The 19,286-nt window shown below is 42.5% G+C and overlaps 2 protein-coding genes across 9 annotated transcripts; one reads left to right on the top strand and one right to left on the bottom strand.

Moving 5' to 3' along the window:
• Nucleotides 1–343: 343 nt before the first annotated feature.
• Nucleotides 344–8,794, bottom strand: sh2d3a (SH2 domain containing 3A). 7 transcript variants are annotated; one of them, XM_057034770.1, is made up of 19 exons: nucleotides 8,637–8,794; nucleotides 8,354–8,445; nucleotides 8,155–8,272; nucleotides 7,556–7,614; nucleotides 7,299–7,441; nucleotides 4,692–4,731; nucleotides 4,430–4,546; nucleotides 4,161–4,304; nucleotides 3,592–3,857; nucleotides 3,430–3,515; nucleotides 3,239–3,352; nucleotides 2,873–3,030; nucleotides 2,593–2,772; nucleotides 2,116–2,277; nucleotides 1,924–2,039; nucleotides 1,626–1,797; nucleotides 1,426–1,537; nucleotides 1,086–1,271; nucleotides 344–903 (listed from the first exon to the last, which is right to left on the bottom strand). In XM_057034770.1, exons 2-19 carry the CDS (start codon nucleotides 8,441–8,443, stop codon nucleotides 719–721), a joined length of 2,448 nt encoding a protein of 815 aa, XP_056890750.1. In that variant the 5' UTR covers nucleotides 8,444–8,445; nucleotides 8,637–8,794; the 3' UTR covers nucleotides 344–718. The 7 variants fall into 7 exon arrangements, with proteins under 7 accessions (XP_056890750.1, XP_056890751.1, XP_056890748.1 ...); XM_057034771.1 differs by having other exon boundaries at nucleotides 8,596–8,736; XM_057034768.1 differs by having other exon boundaries at nucleotides 8,155–8,445; nucleotides 8,637–8,784.
• Nucleotides 8,795–8,897: 103 nt separating this feature from the next.
• LOC130526814 (proto-oncogene vav-like) lies at nucleotides 8,898–19,214 on the top strand. 2 transcript variants are annotated; one of them, XM_057034765.1, is made up of 29 exons: nucleotides 8,898–9,598; nucleotides 10,040–10,135; nucleotides 10,214–10,330; nucleotides 11,550–11,666; nucleotides 13,146–13,204; nucleotides 13,453–13,518; nucleotides 13,600–13,708; nucleotides 13,804–13,896; nucleotides 13,975–14,043; nucleotides 14,134–14,237; nucleotides 14,434–14,533; nucleotides 14,725–14,820; nucleotides 14,904–14,972; nucleotides 15,044–15,130; nucleotides 15,215–15,300; nucleotides 15,385–15,520; nucleotides 15,600–15,709; nucleotides 15,807–15,908; nucleotides 15,981–16,075; nucleotides 16,151–16,173; nucleotides 16,257–16,281; nucleotides 16,363–16,499; nucleotides 16,933–16,998; nucleotides 17,128–17,159; nucleotides 17,888–17,998; nucleotides 18,318–18,405; nucleotides 18,490–18,628; nucleotides 18,784–18,935; nucleotides 19,019–19,214. In XM_057034765.1, exons 2-29 carry the CDS (start codon nucleotides 10,049–10,051, stop codon nucleotides 19,070–19,072), a joined length of 2,529 nt encoding a protein of 842 aa, XP_056890745.1. In that variant the 5' UTR covers nucleotides 8,898–9,598; nucleotides 10,040–10,048; the 3' UTR covers nucleotides 19,073–19,214. The 2 variants fall into 2 exon arrangements, with proteins under 2 accessions (XP_056890745.1, XP_056890744.1); XM_057034764.1 differs by having other exon boundaries at nucleotides 13,801–13,896.
• Nucleotides 19,215–19,286: the final 72 nt, after the last annotated feature.

Here is a 19,286-nt window from a genome sequence, read left to right as displayed (position 1 = left end):
AATGGCAGACTTATTCTCAAGGGGAATTTAGTCCTAGAACTCACTGTTTAAACCAGTGAAACCACCAAAAATGCTCTTAAGTTTATGCTCCATATAGAGGGGGAAAAAAGGGGGATACATTTTTAATACATCCTGGATGTGTCAAATTCAAAATAAACGAGAAGCTGAAACAAAGAAAACAATCAATAGAAGTGTATTCATCTCTTTCTTTACTGATCTGTTCCGCGCTATCAGATGGTAAAAGACAATGTACATATTATGTATGTACATGTTTCCTTACAGCCATAAATTGCAGAAACCTCTTTGCATGTATTCTTTCCTTTTGCAATCATTTGAGACAATCCACAATATGCATCAATTTATTGTCTAATTTTTTTAATGGCAGCAGCATGTTTACAAAAGCAATTTCCTCACTGTTGGTCTTTAAGAAAATGGGTGAATTTGTGAAACATTCACACCTCAGTAATACGCATTGAAACAGATCTTTAGATTTTAAAAAAATATCTGATTTCCTTAAAAAGGAAAAAAATAATCCACTGCAGTCTTATCCCGCAGTAAATGTCAAGTCTTACAGTCTGTCATCCATCCCAGTCTCAGCTTTCTTTCCATCCGTGTGATTGAAGCAGTGACAACAGTTCAAACAGAATCCACTCTCATTCCATCTTTATACTTTCCTCTCCTGAGGAAAAACTCGGTAAAACAGTGCCTGAGGCTCAGGTCAGGGGTCAGCATGTGTCGGGTTGTGCTCCACAGGTTCCAGTTTATTGGAGAGGACAGAAAGAACCTTGTCAAACTTCTCATAGCGCTCCCGTTTGTCACCTGCTGCCCCAGACTGACCCCAGAGGAGCCGCAGGGCAAACTCGGTCTGGAACGCCTCCAGAAGTTCAGGAACTGGAACCCAGCCTGTGTCGGACGAGAACGTAATCATTATGATTCTCCCATATCTTCCCGTTCAGATCATCTGAATATAGTTGACTTCTTTACATCAATCATCTCACTCACAGCTCTACATTGAGTTTATGCAAGTTTCAAGAATGACCATGTGGTCAGAGGTTGTTCTCGTGTCTGTGGTCGTGCACACGTACCTGTGAGCAGAGAATGTGCATGCTCCTGGTACTCCTGCGCACGCACCGCAGCGTTGCGGGCGGACTGGAGGATGTTGTAGAGAAGCTGGCAGCCTCGTTCGCTGTTCTCCACCGGGTCATCACCCTCCATTGCCATCAGGAGGGGAACCAGGTGTGGAACAGCTACAGGGCCATCGACTACAGAGTCTACACAGAAAACGAGGGCATAAATACAGAAAAACTGGGCCAGAGTAGAAAATATTTTCCTGGTTTAACATGAGAGCACAAAAGTGTTATTTGTTCTGAACTCTAGAGAACGTGTTGTACAAATATAACGAAACATTTAAACTGCGACGCTCACCGTTTCCTTCATTCAGCAGTTTCATGAAGGGTTTGAGTGTCTTCTCAAATAAGACCGCCATCTCTGTGTGGTTCTGCCTTAATGCACGCCACGTCATCTCCAGCCGTGTAATCTACACCCACAAACGTGAAAACAGCCAGTGAAAAACCCAGTTCCTAGCTTACTCCTGTTTTCAACCACAACTTCTTTATTTTACTGACCTGATGCATCTCCAGAGCCTTCATCACTGCTGAGAAGGAGTAGAGGTTGTGGGTGTGTTCTTTCAGAGCTTGAGCCAATAGGATTATTTTGTGTAAAACTGCGGCCCTCTGGCTCACAGTTCCTGTGCAGCCCAGGATGTCCACAGCAACTCCCAGTGAGATTAGATGATGCCTAACAAACATAAAAAGTAACACATGACTTTTACAGGTGTGTAAGGCTTGCTCCAAGTCTCCTTGATGGATTTCAACACAACACAATTTCAACTGTGCTCATTAAACCCGTGTTCTCAGCATTCACCTTTCCAGCAAATCCTGCCGTAATTGTCGTCCGTGTGGCAAAGTGACGAGCTCCAGCCCCGATTCAACTCCCATAAGCGTCTTCTGCTCCTCAGTGACCCCGGTGATCCGCGCTACCTGTGGTACCGACGACCGTTACGATGCAACACTTACGTAAGTAAAAAGCTGTTGAGACATCAGACTCTATGACTACCTGGCAGTCGACGCTGAGCATGTGCAGAGCCGTCGTGTTTGCATTTGATCGGTTGAAAAGCTCTTTGAGCACCAGCAGGACACTGGGCTCCAGGGGTCGGTTGTTCTGTGGCAAGAGCAGCGAATCAAACCGATCCAACTGGAAACAAGATCCTGTCTCCACCTGTGAGAGTGAAAACCGCTTTTAAAATGTGTAGCAGAGCTTGAGGGCTGAATGACTTGCATCATAATTCACTAAACTGGCTAATTATTCTGAGAGAAGATTAGCCGCAGGTTTTCCCAGTTAGCAAGCCCAATTTAAGTGATAATCTGCTGTTTTCCATTATCACCGATAAACAGGTTTTACTAGTAAGTTGCTTAAAGAGAGTAGTCACAACTATTTATCAATCTCTGGCTGTTACATTTTTATTTAACTGCACCGGTCAAGATTTATTCATTTCAAGAAGTGTTTTACATGCAGAATTAGGTGTGTACAAACCTGTGGCTTTTGGAAATGGCAGTCTTCCACTTTGTCCGCCATCTTCTTCTGTGGTATTACAGGCAGCTGCGAAGATGCCTCCAAAAAGCCAAAGGACGTCTCTGTGAGGCGAGCCCGGCTCTGCCACTTCTCTTCTGCACGTAATCTATCCACATGACCCTTCTGCTTGGCCTGTGGAATCTGCATGCAACAGGAAGTGTTCAGATTATTTACAGGAAGTTCCTTTTGTTTTTGATAAACAAAGAGAATGATACTTTAAAGAAATGAAGGAAAATGTTACCTGGACGACCAACTCATCATAGAAAGAGGAAGGGTCCTCATTCCGCTGTATAGGCGGAGGAATGACAGCATTAGGGAAGACAGCTGAGATCCTGAGAGGTTTAGGTGGAGCTCTGGGGTGTAGCTGTCCATCTGATCCTTGCAGAGTTACTCCAACACCTGCAGGGGAGGGAGTTTATATGATACAAGCCAGAACGAGACGATACCCCCTGACAGCAGGACGGATGTTGTCAGCGTTCCTGTCTGACCCTGACCTGCCATGAATCCCTCGTGTGTCAAATACTATCTGGGTTCAAAACGGAACTTTGTAGTCATGCAAATACACATTCTAGTAGGGTCCCAGATCATGCACGATAATACTTGTTACCTGGAAGGGAGGGACGCGTGTGTCGTGGGCTCAGCAAGGGTTCACTACCAGTCCGAAACACGGGAGAGATGGGGGCGGGGCCGGGGTCTTGCGCTCGTGTAACCTGGCGTGTGCCTGGATGAGGAAGTGTAACAAAAAGAAATGACAAATCGAGACGCTGGCACTGGTATGTACTGTAGTTAAAATGGTACCAGTTCGTATGTTGCTGTCAGACTGCGCAGACTGAAGTGAAGGCCTGCGTCCAACATTCTCCAAGTTTGCAGGCTGACTTCCACTCCTGCCACACAGAAAATTTAGACGGTAAGCGTTTTATTTGTACTTGCGAACAAGCCTTCCACCCAGGCTCTTCTCACCTTAGCAGGGGATTGATGATCTGCAGCATGTCCGCATGTGCGGTGCTTAAACTGCGTCTCTTGCTGGATTTGGCCTGTTTACCGCTCCCAGCACCCGCCTGTTGCTCTCTGATGACACGCAAAGGAAGGGTGCGTGTGATGGGGTGAAAGATCACAGCGCTCGAGGCCTGGGAGATGGGCCGACGACTGCCGACATGGAATCGGATCAGCGCGGGCACATTGTCAAAGCGATCCTCCTCGAACTGGAACAGCTCCCTGGAGTAGCCCTGTCATGCAGATGAAGGCAAACAGGAAATGCATCAGAGACCCTCCAAACCAAGAGCTCAGCAGCTGCAACAGATGTTTCTAGATCCAACCAGCATGTAATGATGGTTTTTTTTTAACCAGTGCATTTAAATTATAAAATTAAAATGGGCTCCTCAATGAATTCCAATGGAGTTTATAAAAGCCTGGCTTGCTTGCTTCTGTTTGTGCAAATATTCGATAACATTTCAAGCCTGTTTTCCATCATATGGCAAAATCTCTGTTCTGGAAAATAGTAAAAGGTGAAATCCATGACACAGACGCACCTGTTTGGGCCGAAGAACCACTCTTATGATCTTGAAGTGCATGGGCCCGTTCATCCAAAAACAGGTCAGAACATAGTCCCCGGGGGTGGAGCTTGAGTCACGAACCAGGAAATCACCGTCCCTCTCCAACAGCGCCTCTCCAGCCTGGAAACAAGTCAGTGGGGTTACAGGCTGAATCACACTGCACCTAGAACCCATTTCAAGTTCATCTTACACTACCAAATCTACAGGAAGCATAAGGCAAGTTTAAATAGGATAATATCGAGCACCTCTCTGCCAAGAGGTCCATGGTACCATGCATGGCTCTTCAGGTCCTCAGAGCTAAGCTTCAGCTCTTCCTCCAGCTCCTTCTTCAAAGCATCCATCTCTTTCTGTCCACCAAAAATCTAAAGCACATAGAGAAGCAGCCTAGCTGAGACTGTGGGCGCTCAGCTTGTTTTTGTCCTGCGGTGACAGGATAGGAAGGACCACAAACCAGTAAAATCCAGTAAACAAAGAGCCAGATAGAAGGAGTGTCTGCACAGTTCCTACCTTTATGTGGCTAAAGTATCCACTGACGCCCCTCTTCTTGCTGTAAAACAAAGCAATAATTAATTATTTGGAACATATAAACAATATTCCTATGCATCTCTACCAGGCTGCTGCCAAGCTCTTTGTCCGTCACTGTGGACTTTTTTTTTTTTTTTTTTTTTTTACGGCCGGTGTCCGTCCTTCCTTCCTCCCAAAGTTTCCACCTTCCTGACTCTGTAAACACAATCTCATGAACATCTCTCAAACCCATTCTGGCAGATTGACCTGCATGTCTAGCTCAAGTTCTGTGAGGGAATATGTTAAATCATCTGGAACAAATTCTGTATCTAGGGAATGTTGAAAACTAGTGTGGTGATGTTTGCTTGTTTCCCTCTCCTACACTGAACCTTACTACACCTTGCCATTTTATTAGGACGACCTAAATCCTTTGGTTACGATGACAGAAATATCCAAAAATGTGGACAAAGATACTCATTTATTTTCAAATTTACAAATAAAGTCCCCAGCTCCTGGAATGTTAAGAAATCATGCATAATTTCATTTTGTCTGACAATATTTTTTTAATACTAGTAGAGATTCTCATTGTGACATCACATTTAAATTTGGTTATTTGTTTTAAATGACTCTATTTGGACCATATTTTATATATTCTAATACTAGAGAGGAATCAAAGAAGGTGTGCTTGGTCGAATTTTACAGCTTTATGTAAAGCTATTAAATGGCGCACTATGACATAACATCCTGTTTAAAGGGGCGTTGGTCAGGTACAGACACCTGTGCAACTACAATAGAACCACTATTGAGAAACACTAAATGGCACCACAAAGCTCTACTTCAGAATGATGTAGATGGGAAATTTTATTCCGGATATTTTAAAACCTCAAAATACCGATAAATTGCCCCTCCCCCTCACATATTAGGTTTTTGGCTGGTCCTATAATTGTGCAACAGGTAGCTCACGTTAGCTTTAAAGTTTACAGGTAGCAAAAAGGTAAAACTCGACAATTCCGGGCGATAATGACGCAGGGAGCATTTAAATAGCATTTAAACCTCTTGATAATTCTACCTTTTAATAAATCACGTCCGGCGTTTTGAGGAAACTCAAAATCTCGCGTTGATTAAAGAGTCTATCTGCCGTCTAAAGTCTGCCTTTAGCATTAGCATCGCGCAGCTATCCTACCTGTCGCTCGTCCTCACATCATCTCCGGCATGTTTTTCGGTTTGGGGACCAAGGTGTCGCCGCCAAACAACAACTGTAACGTTGTGGTGCTTCAGCTTTCTCCACCAGGGACGGTCGGTCCCTCCCTTCCAGCCCCCCTCGTCCTCCTCCCTGCGTGTTCTCACAAGTTCCCCGCCCCAGGCAAGCCGATGAAACGCCGCTATCTGCCCCGACATTCCTCAGATACCGGCCGAAGACGAGCTACTGTCACCTGGCCACAGTCAGGGTTCATGGTGGGTAGTTGTGTATGGAGGAATGTGGGATTTAATTATTTTTTTTAAAAACTCATCAAACTTTGATCATTTACTTTTTTGGGGGCGAAATATAGTCACAATGATAAATCATTTTTAATGTTTTGGGGGTTCAAAAATGGTCAAAACATTATTTCACATGATGAAATATAAATCTTTAGTAGATTCATTTATTCTAAAATAAAGGCACTTATGCTCAATTATTAAAGCCACCGCAGGATAAAGAAGAGTTTTTAAATCAGATTTTCTCTCATACAATACAGATGAACACATTCATTTAACAAAACCATTTAAATCTCATGGTTATTTTTTGATTTTTCCCCTTTTTTTTACCGTCCTGATTATGAACATGCATCAGCCAAACAGCTATCTTCCTGACTAAGCCCCACATATTTGGTCTGAGAATTTTGGTGCTAAGCACTTTACAGCTGAGATCTGTCTGAACTTGATGTGGAAAGACTTTCTGCAGTAATTTTACCCTAGAACCCAAGCTCAGTGTGTAAAAGAAACTCAGTCCACTGTAAAAGACTTTGTTCACCAAATGTGTCAAATGTCCAGGTCAAACTTTCATTTGATCTATTTTAATGATGTTTTACACAACATGCAACCTTGCAGTTTTTCTTGCAGCTGATGGCATGGCAGGGCATGAAACTGGTCATTTTTAAGCAAGATGTTCTTTTATTTGAATGACAACCTTTTTTAGGGCCCAATATATAACATTACATCATCATGTCTCACTCTTCTTTGGTGATTAGTCATTTATTAGTCATCACACATATGGCTGCTGGATTTGGAAGGCAAGTCTGATGAGACATGGCTCAAGCAGTAAAGGGGACATTCCAGCATTTGGCATGTGGGTACAGACTGCAGTCCTTGCATGTTTGCACGGTGAGTGAAGCGTCCTCGAGGGCGATACTGAACTCCAAATGGCTCCTGATCTTTGGTGTGTGAATGTGTGTCAGTGTATAAAAAATGGGATGGCTGGATGAGTAAGTTGTAAAGGATTTTGAGTCAAAATTTGGAAAATTACCATATCTTTGCTCTCTGTGTTATATAAGGGGCTAGTTAATTCAACAGGGTTCAACTCAGACAAAATCTGTGCTCTTAAACACACACACACACACACACTCGTCTTACCTGCATTTGTTGTCTTTCATGCTGAAAGGGCCCTCATCCTGTGGGCGGAGCTGGCCACATGAGGCGGAAAGCTGGTGTTTTTTATCAGCACGCTGGAGGCGCGGCAGAACGCTCTGACGAAACAGATCCTTCCTCAGCTTCACCTGCCGGAAGTCGCACAGACCCAGGTATTGAGTCAAATACAGCTGGCCAGTCATTCCTTTTGTTTTGGGCAGTCATAAAATTGTATGTCTATTGAGGCAAAGCTGTGTTCTCACCAGATCCACAGAGGAGCCTAAGGAGTATTTTCGGCTGGCTCTGCACCCTGTTTCCACATCTGACATACATAACACACAAGTCAATATTAATATACACTTGCTGCAACTAGTGTTAATAGTTATTCCCAACACTCACAGTCCAACCTGCTTAAACAGTTTATATGCTAGATCATAAAAAAGGTGATAACTAAAGCATTGTGCCATACTAAATTAACAGCAAATAAAATTGAGACCTTAAAGTTGAGTATTTAACACAATGTTGTGTACAGTACAGTGGGAATAATAGCATGGAATCCATATCACAATATTAATAAGGTAAAGTGTAGCACATGAATATTTGACAAAGCTAAGTCAGGTGTGATTTATGGATAATTAGCCCCTTAGGCAAGGAGAGTTTTCATATCAACATGCATTTCATAGAAAAGTAAGATGTTGGAATATAGTTGCTGATTCTTTGTTCAAATCAGTATGTCTGCACTTCCTGTGTCTGGTGTTGGATGACGTGCTCTTCTGTAGGTTTATGGTGAACATTTAATTTGAAATGAAATCAAATTATGGTTCAGCTCTGTTGCGCATGGATGTTTGCATATGCGTATTACGGGTGTGGGGGTCCAGCTTCTGCCTGTGCCTTGAAAGCTGAGTGAGGATGGTTTCTCTGTGTCCCGCATCATCTATTCCTGCATCCTTCAGCTCTCCATTTGTTACATTCAGCAAACCCTTGGAAGGGGGGGCGACAATTACAGAAAACCTAAAATTTAGACAGCAAAACCGAGGATAGCATTTGACACTTCCGCTTACCTCCAGACCATAATATTCTCTCTCTAGTGTCTTAGTGTATTGAGACAGGCCGATCTGCCTCAGCCACCACGCGATGGAGCGGTTATTCATGTCTGAACAGCAAAAAGAGGAGAGATACTGATTACATACCAGCACTCATGCTTGTACATGTTTTTGCTCCTGCAAGTTTCAAAGAAAACATCAATTTAACCCTCAAAGTGTAAGAAATCAGCCAGTAAGACACAGATAATAAGTGAAGAAACCTTGTGTTTGGCTTCCTCTGGCTGTGGTATGTCACACCTACCTGTCACGAGTGTCCAGCCTGATACTCTGGAATTTCACTTCTGTCCTTTTTGTTGTATTATAACCTCATAATTCTGCTAACTTTCTCAATCTGTTGTTTGTTTTTATTTGCAGCTGCTCTCTTTTCAAGTTACAGCCTCTCCCTTTAGAGCTCTCTGTCACTTTATCCTTGTGGTCAGAGTGGAAGCGGTCCCCTTCAAACCATCGGGCTCACTCCACAAGCCAATCAGATCGCACATTACCCCAAGAACAACGACAAATCACAGTGCAGAAATAAGCCCCATTTCTCAGGAGGCGGAGAGCTCAGGCTGAGACATGTCTTGAGGTTAAAAAAGGAAAGCAAAGAAGAAAAAGGTCATGAAATTATGAAAGGTATCAGCATGTCAATTTCAGATCGGCATGCAACCAGTGTCTATGTTTAGGTCCAGTCTTGCAGTATAAGTTATGTGTAAATACTGACGCCTAGCGTTCGACTAAGGCATGACAGTCGTACCAGTTTAAACTTGATTTGTAGGGGGGGACCCTTGTAAATAAGGGTATTTGTCCACATTAAATGCTTCGTTTTGGTGGTAATTTAACATTGGTCGACTTTTTCAACACATTTATTTAACTTTCTAATGCCAGAGACATCAAAGTGAACACAATTCAGGTCATTTTAAGAAGTCTGATGATGCCTCACAGGTAAATCCAAACAAAATGGCGTTAATAAGTTAAGTGTACATTATTCATGGTAACAAGTAAAAGATTATATGGAAATGTGTGAGTGTGAATGCAACTGTAAGAGGGTGTGCCAGAGGAAAAAGGAAGTTGCGGGATGAAGTTAAAAGGCTTCGACGCGGTGCAGCTCTGCAGAACACCCACCACGGAAGAAAGAACGAGAGCACCAAAGTCTGATGATGAAACAATGAACGGAAGACACAGAGGTAAGGAAGGAGAACGAAGAACTGCCCGGTGACGCCGAAGGTAAGAACTGACATCAGTATTTGTTTTATATTGGTATCAGTACAGTTGAAACCAATTTTTGTTACATTCTCCATTTTAAAAAAGGCCTCTTTCATGTTTTAATGTGAACAAACAATGCAGTTACTCACTGTTTACTCTGGGCTTTGTACTCTTTGGTCTCTTAGCTTTATTTTTCGCCGATTCAGGTTATGAGTTAGTACAATTTGTGAGCTTCAGCACTATATAACTTTAGACATGAGACGCTGAACTTGCGAGAAAAGGGATGTGTAAATTTCACCCCCTAATAGCAGTAATTCAGACCTCCATTTGTAAAAACTACGAGGAATGCTAAAATGTTCTTTTCTTGCTTCTGATGAAAATAGATTTCATCACATTTACCCATTTTTTGTTATGATCTGTATAGACTCACTGAGTGAGCATCCATCTCTGTATACTGTTTAGAAAACAAAGATGGAGTTGTGGCGGCAGTGTGCGGCGTGGTTGATCGAGTGTCGAGTCCTTCCTGATAACCACCGGGTAACATGGGAGAATGCACAGGTGATACGGCCACACACCTGCGGACATACAGCCTTCCATTCTGGGGTCCTCCGTCTAACTTTGTGTGTGTGGTGTCAGGTTTGTGATCTGGCTCAGGCTCTCAGAGATGGCGTGCTGCTCTGCCAGTTGCTCAACAACCTACTACCACAGGCCGTCAACCTGAGGGAGATCAACCTGCGCCCGCAGATGTCCCAGGTAACACACATGCGCATGGAGAAACAGTTTCCAATTTGTTTCTATAGTGACCAGGAGGCATTGATAATGTCCTGATAGGAAAATAATCAGATTTTTATCAGAGGCAAATGTGTAGAGCGATACAAAATTCAAAATGAAGAAAGTGATTCCACTAGAACCTAAAAGTTCATTTTTTCTGTAGCTATTTGCTTGTTTGGAGAATTATTTAAACATCTATGTAAAAAAAAAGATATGTAATTAAAGGATAATCTTTATTTCAGTTTAAATTTGTTTCAAAAGGCAGGATGCTTTTCTTTGTGACTCAACAATGTGACAAGACTGAAAAGTTGTTTTACTAAAGACATTTGTCCCCGCTCAGCTTGATTTTTACATAGATTAGCTTCTATGTGGACAAATTTATCTGTGTAAACATGTTCACCACAGGAATATAAATGCACTTTTTTGGCATTTTTTCAGTTCACTGATTCCAAAACGGGTGTTGTATTTACACGGAAACCATATTTTTTGTAAATCCTTTTGTCAGATTTTATTTATCCTAATCCAGAAATAAGCACCCTATCAAGGCTGGAAAGAATAAAGGCAACAGGAATGAGATGGGCTGTCACGTGATTTTTCTGAACAAAAGTCCTTCAATAAGCGGTCAGAACTGAGCTTTGGTGAATCACCTCAGGAAAGTGTGAAACCCTGGGATATCCCTTAAGGCCAAGAGTGGTTGAGAAACATCCGATGATGAACAGGAGACCCCTCTGACGTACACACATTAATGCACACACACACAGTTTAGGCCAGCTCTTGCTGAAAGAGTGTATCTCTGAGCAGTGTTCTGTGCAATATCGGTTAGAACAGCATTTCCCCTTTTTTTGAAATTACGCTTCCTCATTTCCAAATGCTGAACATACAGAGAGACGATAGCGAGCGACACCAGCAGGTTCAGGAAGTAAAGAAAACAGCGAATCTGACCACCTTCGTATTTTACTCGGTGCTGTCTGCGGTCGGCTTTGCAGCCAATGCATCTGGTAGCTGTGTGAACCGATAGCAGTTCGTGTTGCTGCAGCTGTGCAGCTTGCCCACAATACCAGGGCCTTAGAGAGGCTCGCAATGTGGGCTTTCTATGACTCTGCTTCGATGTGATCTGAACTCCAACCAGTAACTCTGTTTAAGCAAACAAGCCCTCAGTAGATTAAGCAATACAACCTTTTTTTTCTTTTCTTGTTCTTAGTTTCTGTGCCTGAAGAATATCCGGACATTTCTGGGAGTCTGCCTGGCAAAATTTTATCTCAAAAAGAGTGACCTGTTTGAGGCCTTCGACCTGTTTGACGTTCGGGACTTTGGAAAGGTACAAAGCAACATCTTTCTGTCTACTTGTGATTTATAATTAGAACTCCTTTGACACACAAACACTCCTGCATTCATGGTAAAGGTCTTGTGTGAAGGGAGAGTCCTGGCTCCTGGCTGTAGCTTACAGACACCCACATAACCCTAACAGGAAGTAGTTTGGTATTTTTATTTAATCAAACGAGTGAAACCAGCAAATTCAGTAGTTTGCTGTCTGCTTTTGCTCTCTTGTCTGTCCCAATACAGCATATTCTCATGCAGACTTGTTTGATTTGCATGTAAAAGACAAATGGGGAACTGAGTTAATTCTATTTGCCTTTATCATGTCATTGTGTGTTTGGGAAAGCTTCCTTGAGCAAAGGTGTGTAACAGTTAGTGCATCTTGTTGAATGCTATTTGCAAGATGCACTAACTGTTACTGTTGCCTCCATTTACTTCTGTTTAATTGTCTCTGCTAATTGGTGCAGCACAAATTACAGAAGGGAGGTACACCTGATGCTAATGCAATAATCTCTTATGATCAATAATTGATCATATAACATGTTTAGGATTGACATGAATGATGTTTTTTCTGCTAAAGATGCTACAAGCCTGGACACATTGTGCTGCTACAGTGCTTCAGTTTGACTTCCATTAGACCAGGGGTGTCCAAACTACGGCCCGCGGGCCAACTGTGGCCCTTCGTCCATTTTTAATTGGCCCGCAAGACATTTTATAAATAGAATAGAATATGGCCCGTACTTCAACTTTTGCTTGAGTGTATTGGACTTCTTAGTCTTAGCTTCTTAGAGGCTATATACCTAATTTCTTGTAAGTGGCCCAGCCCCTCCTATATTTTTATGTATTTGGCCCTCGGTGAAAAAAGTTTGGACACCCCTGCATTAGACAAATGAAAAACAGCACAACAGTGACGATGGCTACTTCCAAAATTAGGAAAATATTCCTTTGACCACATCAGATCTCATAAATCAGCACAACTATCTGTCTTTTCTGACCTATATTTATGTCCTGAGAAGGATGAGTGGTTGTTAACGATGGTGCATGCTAATGCTCTGCTCATTAGCTGTGTAGTCGAATTGTAGCCATGAAAGTTTAGTATCCTTCATTTAAATATGCTGATTGGTAAATTTTGTGGTCTCCAAATATATGCAATGTCTTTCTCACAAGCAGAGCTCTAAACAAGAAGCATCTCAGCACAAAAGTTTGAATTTTTTTCATTACGAGGAAATCATTTTGTTGAGTAGAACTCCAAGATGAAACCTAAATTGCAAAAATGAAAAAAAAAGTTGCAGTTCCCAGTAAAACAGTTCTGAACAAAAGAAGTTCGCAGATGTTATCAGTCAGTGTGAAGTGTAAAACGGTTTCTCTTTCGTGTCTCCTTATACGCCATATACTAAGTGTGTGTGTGTGTTTGTGTGTGTGTGTGTGTGTGTGTGTGTGTGTGTGTGTGCGTGCGTGCGTGCGTGCGTGCGTGTGGCAGGTCATAGAAACCTTGTCCATCCTTTCCCATTCACATGTTGCGACACAAAGAGGACTTCAGTAAGTGATTTCCTTCCTTTGTTACATAATTGAAGCATAGTTATAATCTGTTAAACCTTCTTCTATACCCTCATCACTGGATTTAGCAGCATCATGTTGTTATTAAACTTTATAAACGAGGGTCAGGTTACAAATCACAGATTGATTTATGAGTTTTGCCAATCTAAACTAAAGATTCTTGGTTAGAAGTGGATAATTTATGAAATGTTGTGTTTGCTAAAGTTAGAATTTAACACAATTTCCTGCAGACCTTTTCCTATAGAAGGCTCCAATCTTGATGAAGAGATCTACAGCGGCCTGTCTGATTACATAGAGTAAGCAACAGCTGCAGTGTTATGATTTTTCCATGTTAAGACAAGGAATTAACGTGCATTTTCGTACTGTGTGTTTATCAGTGAGACATTAGATGAAGATGATGACTTATATGACTTTGTGGAGGATGAAGAAGACAAAGGAGACGAGATCTATGAAGACTTGATGAAGATCGAGGAACCTCCTGAAAGAGTGAGTGGAGTCCACCTGACCTTTAACCAGATTTTACCTTCGGTCGTGGCATCACTGGACTTTATGAACGTGCAACCAAAAACCTGTTGCAGCAGCAAAAATGTGGCGTGGACAAACGCGAGTGCTGCCTGCAGGAGATCCGACAGACAGAGGAAAAATACTCGGAGACACTGGAATCTGTAATGCAGGTGTGCACATGGGGGGAGCACTTTAAGGACATACTTCTAACAAAGCACACGTTCAAATCTGCCTCCACACTTTTGCAGCACTTTAGGAAACCTCTTGAACGATTTCTCCAACCTCAAGACATTGAGAGCATCTTTAGCAACATAGAGGTACGGGAGATAATCTTATGTTCTCACGTCTGCAGTTGTGTACAAAGTTTGTGTATGTGTTTGTGTCTACATGTGTATTTTTTGTTTTAGGATTTGGCCAAGATCCACCGTAGTTTATTGGGGGACGTTCGGGCCTCCATCCTACATTATGGAGCCAGGAACCTTTACCAGGTGTTTCTTGACTATAAAGAGAGGTACCAAGACAGGAATATTTTTATTTACGTAATTATATAATTTAGCTCCTCTAAGCTCAATTCCATCAGAAATTATAGAACTTTGCTTTTTTGAGATAAGATTAAAACTTTTTTTTTTTTTTTTTTTTCATGGTAGTGTGTGTTTTATTCTCTGAAAGTGTTTTTCTTTGCTTTTCTGTGTCAAACCCTCTCACAGACTGTTGCTCTACGGGAGTTACTGCAGTCAGGTGGAAATGGCAACCAAACACCTCGACAAGCTTTCCAGTCAGAGGGAGGACATCAGAATGAAACTGGAAGTAAGGCTGAGTGAAACAGGCGCTCTCGTTAAAATAAAACATTATAACCATGGTTTCTTCACACCTAACCTCCCAACTTGTGCTTAAGCATATTCACGGCTATTATTAAACTTTTATTAACATGTGAAGAAACACTGAGCTCTGTCCAGCACCGTAGTCACATAAAGTGTTAACCGCTTCCTCTGTGACAGGAGTGCTCAAACAGAGCAAACAGTGGGCGCTTTTCTCTGAGAGATTTGCTCATGGTCCCCATGCAGAGGGTCCTGAAATACCACCTGCTGTTACAAGTACGTTTATACAACTGTGGAATTTTGTTAACAGTGCGTTGGACTCGTGTATTTGTGTTTTATTCTATAATTTGTTTCTCCAGGAGCTGGTCAAGCACACCACTGATGCTAAAGACAAGGAGAACCTTCGCTTAGCTCTTGATGCCATGAGAGTAAGTGTGTATGTGTTTTTATTAACAGGTTATTCTTATGATATATCAATTTATCTATCGTGTGTTTCCAGGACTTGGCGCAGTGTGTCAACGAGGTGAAACGGGATAATGAGATCATCAGACAGATCACCACCTTTCAGTTATCCATAGAAAATATGGTGAGGGTCTTGTGTTTCACTTCGCACCGTTTTCATGTGTGTTTTCTTTTCTCCTCTGCTCATCTTACCTCCGCTGTGCCTTAGACCCATTCTCTCGCTCTCTATGGTCGGCCAAAGATTGACGGAGAGCTTAAAATTTGCACGCCAGAGAAAAAGTCTAAACACGACAGGTGCGTGTTTTTAACGCCTCTGTTTTTTCCAAGTGTGAGCACCGCGTGTCTTAATGGCGTTGCATATGTGTGGCTGTTCTTCAGGTTTGCGTTTCTCTTTGATAAAGCCATGTTTGTGTGTAAGAAGAAGAGCGGGGAGACCTTTGAGCTGAAGGAGATCATCGAACTGCAGTCCTACCAGATACGAGACGAACCTTCAGGAGAGAAGGACAATAAGAAGGTTTTTCACTGCTCTGAAGTCCATCTGCTCCACCTTTTAGACAGCGATGAAGCTAATGTGTGTATTTTTGCCTGAACAGTGGTCCCATGTGTTCCTACTGCTGGACGTTTATGGGGGCACTGGGTATGATTTATACTTCAAAACCCGAGAATTAAAAAAAAAATGGCTGGAGCAGTTTGAGATGGCTCTGTGAGTAATCACGCCTCGTATTTAAAGTGATGAGCTGCATTCTTTCCGGCGTCCAAGCCTCTCTAACCTCATGTAAACTGTTCCTTTGCTGTTGCAGATCAAACTTGTGTCCAGAGAACTCCACGGCGAACAGGCACGACTTCCAGATGCACTGCTTTGAGGGAACGGCCTCCTGCAAGGCCTGTTCCATGCTGTTAAGGTGCTCCTTCTCTCCAGACCTCTCTCCGCCTTCTCTTTGAGTCTGAGGCTGAATCTCTCCATCTGTTTCCAGGGGGATTTTTTTCCAGGGCTATCGCTGCACGCGCTGTAAAATGGCAGCCCATAAAGAGTGTTTAGGCCGAGTCGATGTCTGTGGAAGAAACTCGGGTCAGTGTTCACGCATCGGTGTTTACGGATTCACCAAAACTGCTCATTCTTACAAAACTTGCCTTTATTTTACAGAATCCATTGGTACGATAAAGAAGGTAAAAACTCACTAGAGTTCATTTGATCTGAATATGTTTGTTAACATTCAACTGTTAACATTCTGATGCTCTTTGCTACACAGAGGTCCTCAGGATATGTCAACCCTGGTAAGAAATACCTGTTAAAAAGCACCTTTTAAAAAAGCCTCAAGATTAACATCTTTTCTCCTCCTTTACGCTCCATGTTAGGATTTCCCAAAATGGAGGTGTGTCAGGATTATTATGGGCTGCCTCCCCCTCCAGTGGGCTTTGGGCAGCCGCTTCACCTCTCCAAGGGTGACATCGTAGAGTTGACGCGGGCGGATGCGGACTTGTCATGGTGGGAGGTAATGTTCAAACCTACAGCCTGTCAGTAATTCAACAATAATTGGCTTCCACTCGTCACTGAAATAGTTAAATTCCATTTAGCCAACCAGCACCTTTTGGTCCTGTGTTTGCAGGCTGTTGTAAGTTATTGAATCCCACTCACACGTTTTGTTGTTGTGTAAGTTCAACCTGAGTATTTTGAGTGTGGGATGGTGGATTCAGGCATCCCACACAGTCATTCAGTAAAATTAGATTCATAGAGTTCAGCTACGACTTTCAAATGTTGCACATTGATCATTTCCTCTCGCAACAATACACTTCCTCTATTTAGAGGAAAAAAATTAGACCTTTTAAAATTGACTTTGCGTACAAAGTAATCTAAGTCAGTCAAAATCCAGTTTCATTTTGTGTTTGTTTATATTATTCAAATGTGCGTTTTTGCCTGTGGTTCAGGGAAGGAACCTGGGTCTTGGACACATTGGATGGTTCCCCTGTCAAAGGGTTCAGCCCTATGTCCCTGTGAGTATGATGCAATCAGCAGAAGTCTTTGTTAGCCGCTGTTTGCAGCCGTATGTACATTTAGCAGACACGGCCTTCACCATTTTTTCTCAGAACAAATGTCTAAAGTATGATCTCCTTCTTTGACAGAGGCCGACCCCAGACCTGTCTGACTTTCCCTGGTGAGTATGGTTCTCCTCATTTGGTCCCAACTGTTTTAATTTATTATGTGGTTTGCATTGCATTGTTGCCAATAGAATACAACATTAAAGAATGAGTAATAATGAATTACAGTGATCCCTCGCTATATCGCGTTTCATCTTTCACGGCTTCGCTGCTTCACGGATTTTTTTTGCGAGTCGTTCATTGCAGTTCTCAAATATAATCGAAGGTGGCATATCCGTTTATAAAAATCTTCTTGCTCAGAAAAAGAAAGAGCGCCAACAACTACCCATAACAATGTTCTTCTCTCGGAGAAAGACTCCTGCGCCTTCAGTAGAAACAGACGCTACAGCGGAGCGGAGTCAGGACGAAGAGGCACAGCTGGGACTGTGAAATACGCGAGTGACAATGTTTCCAACCTTGTATTACTAGATTAAAATTATTGTTTTAAACAAATTTTGGGCTTTAAAACAGGTTTTGATTTTTGGTTTCATTCTATAGTTCAGTATTGCATTGTAAAATAATAAAAAAAAATGAAGCTGACTACTTCACGGATTTCACTTTTCGCGTGTTATTTTTGGAACGCAACTCCTGCGATAAACGAGGGTTCACTGTAAATAGAAGTGATTTCAGCAGATTTGATGGTGCATTGTAGCGCCCCTTGTGGTGAAATAACACATGACATTAAAAATAACGACAGTAACCTAAATGACTCCACCAATTATCTATGTTGTTGTTGTGTTGGAAGGTTTGCAGGGAACTTGGACAGAGCCGCTGCCAAAAACCTCCTAACGCCTCGTTCTGATGGGACCTTCCTCGTGCGGCAGAAAGATGGAGGAGAGTTTGCAATCAGCATCAAGTAAGTGCTCACACAGCTGAACTGTAGGAAAGGTCAGTTTCCATTTCATTTTCAAATGCAGTTTAAAACTTGGTCTATTTTAAATGCAGCCATGTCCAATCTATGACCGGATCTACTTTGTCAGTCAATTGTTTGGATTCTTGCTAAGCTCAGGTATCACTTCCTTCTAAAAGCAGGAAAGTGTGGTATCCTTAACAAAGGGGATGTGTATTGATTCTTTCATGGGAAAGCCAGAACTCCTCTTTGTAGGTTTATTGTAATGTGAAAGTGCATGAATGGCCCACCTTAAACCATAATCACCTGGTTCCTGTTCTTAAAGATTCAACATGGACGTTAGACACATAAAGATCACAACCAGTGATGGTCTGTTCCGCATCAATGACAAGAAAGCCTTCAGGGGATTATTGGTAAGTCTGTCATCCTCCTGAGAAAAATCACTCATATGTGTTTACAGTGATTATTCTGACCAGAGAATTTACTGTCCCTCACAGGAGTTGATTCAGTTTTACCAGCAGAACTCTTTAAAGGAGTACTTCAAGGAGGTGGACACCGCGCTGTGCATACCTTTCAAGCAATCAGAGAAAAGCAACTCTACCAACTCTACTAGCACTACGCCCAACACCACTCCAAGTACAGTACCACTCTGTCAACGTCACACACCGCTTCGGGAATAGGGACGAATCACAGAAAATAGAGGGAGAAGAAAAGCTTACAATACTAAACTCAGATATGTTGTCCATGTCTTTTCCCAATATTGCTGTTATTGGTCTGGTATGGCCTGACAGGAGGCAGCGTGAAGGGCCTCAGTGTAGCCAGAGCGCGGTACGACTACTCAGCCAGGGACCGCTCAGAGCTGTCGCTGCAGGAAGGAGACACCATCAAGATCATCTCCAAGAAAGGCCACAGCGGATGGTGGAAGGGCGAAGTGTACGGCCGGGTACGTGCTTTGACTCACATCCATACGTGAAAGAGAGAAATTGGTCCACGGGCACCTTTTAACTGTGCTGCTCTTGTTGGCAGGTGGGATTATTTCCAGCCAACTATGTGGACGAGGACTTCTCCGAATACTGCTGATGTGGCAACCTAGTATGTGTGGATACTACATAATGTATGACTGTGAAAGTTGGTTTATACTGCTATAACCCATCTACATGACCGTGTGTGTGCAAGAGGTGCTGTTACAAATATGTGAATAAAACCTTCTTGTGACAAGTACTATTATGTACATCCATCTTGGTTCGTGGCATATGCTAATATTTAAGCACAAATGCTAATCTTGGGGCTTTGC

Source organism: Takifugu flavidus, chromosome 6 (genome assembly GCF_003711565.1).
Source record: "Takifugu flavidus isolate HTHZ2018 chromosome 6, ASM371156v2, whole genome shotgun sequence".
Taxonomy (NCBI): domain Eukaryota; kingdom Metazoa; phylum Chordata; class Actinopteri; order Tetraodontiformes; family Tetraodontidae; genus Takifugu; species Takifugu flavidus.
Note: the sequence above shows the minus strand (reverse complement) of the source record. Positions and strands in the feature narration are given on the sequence as shown.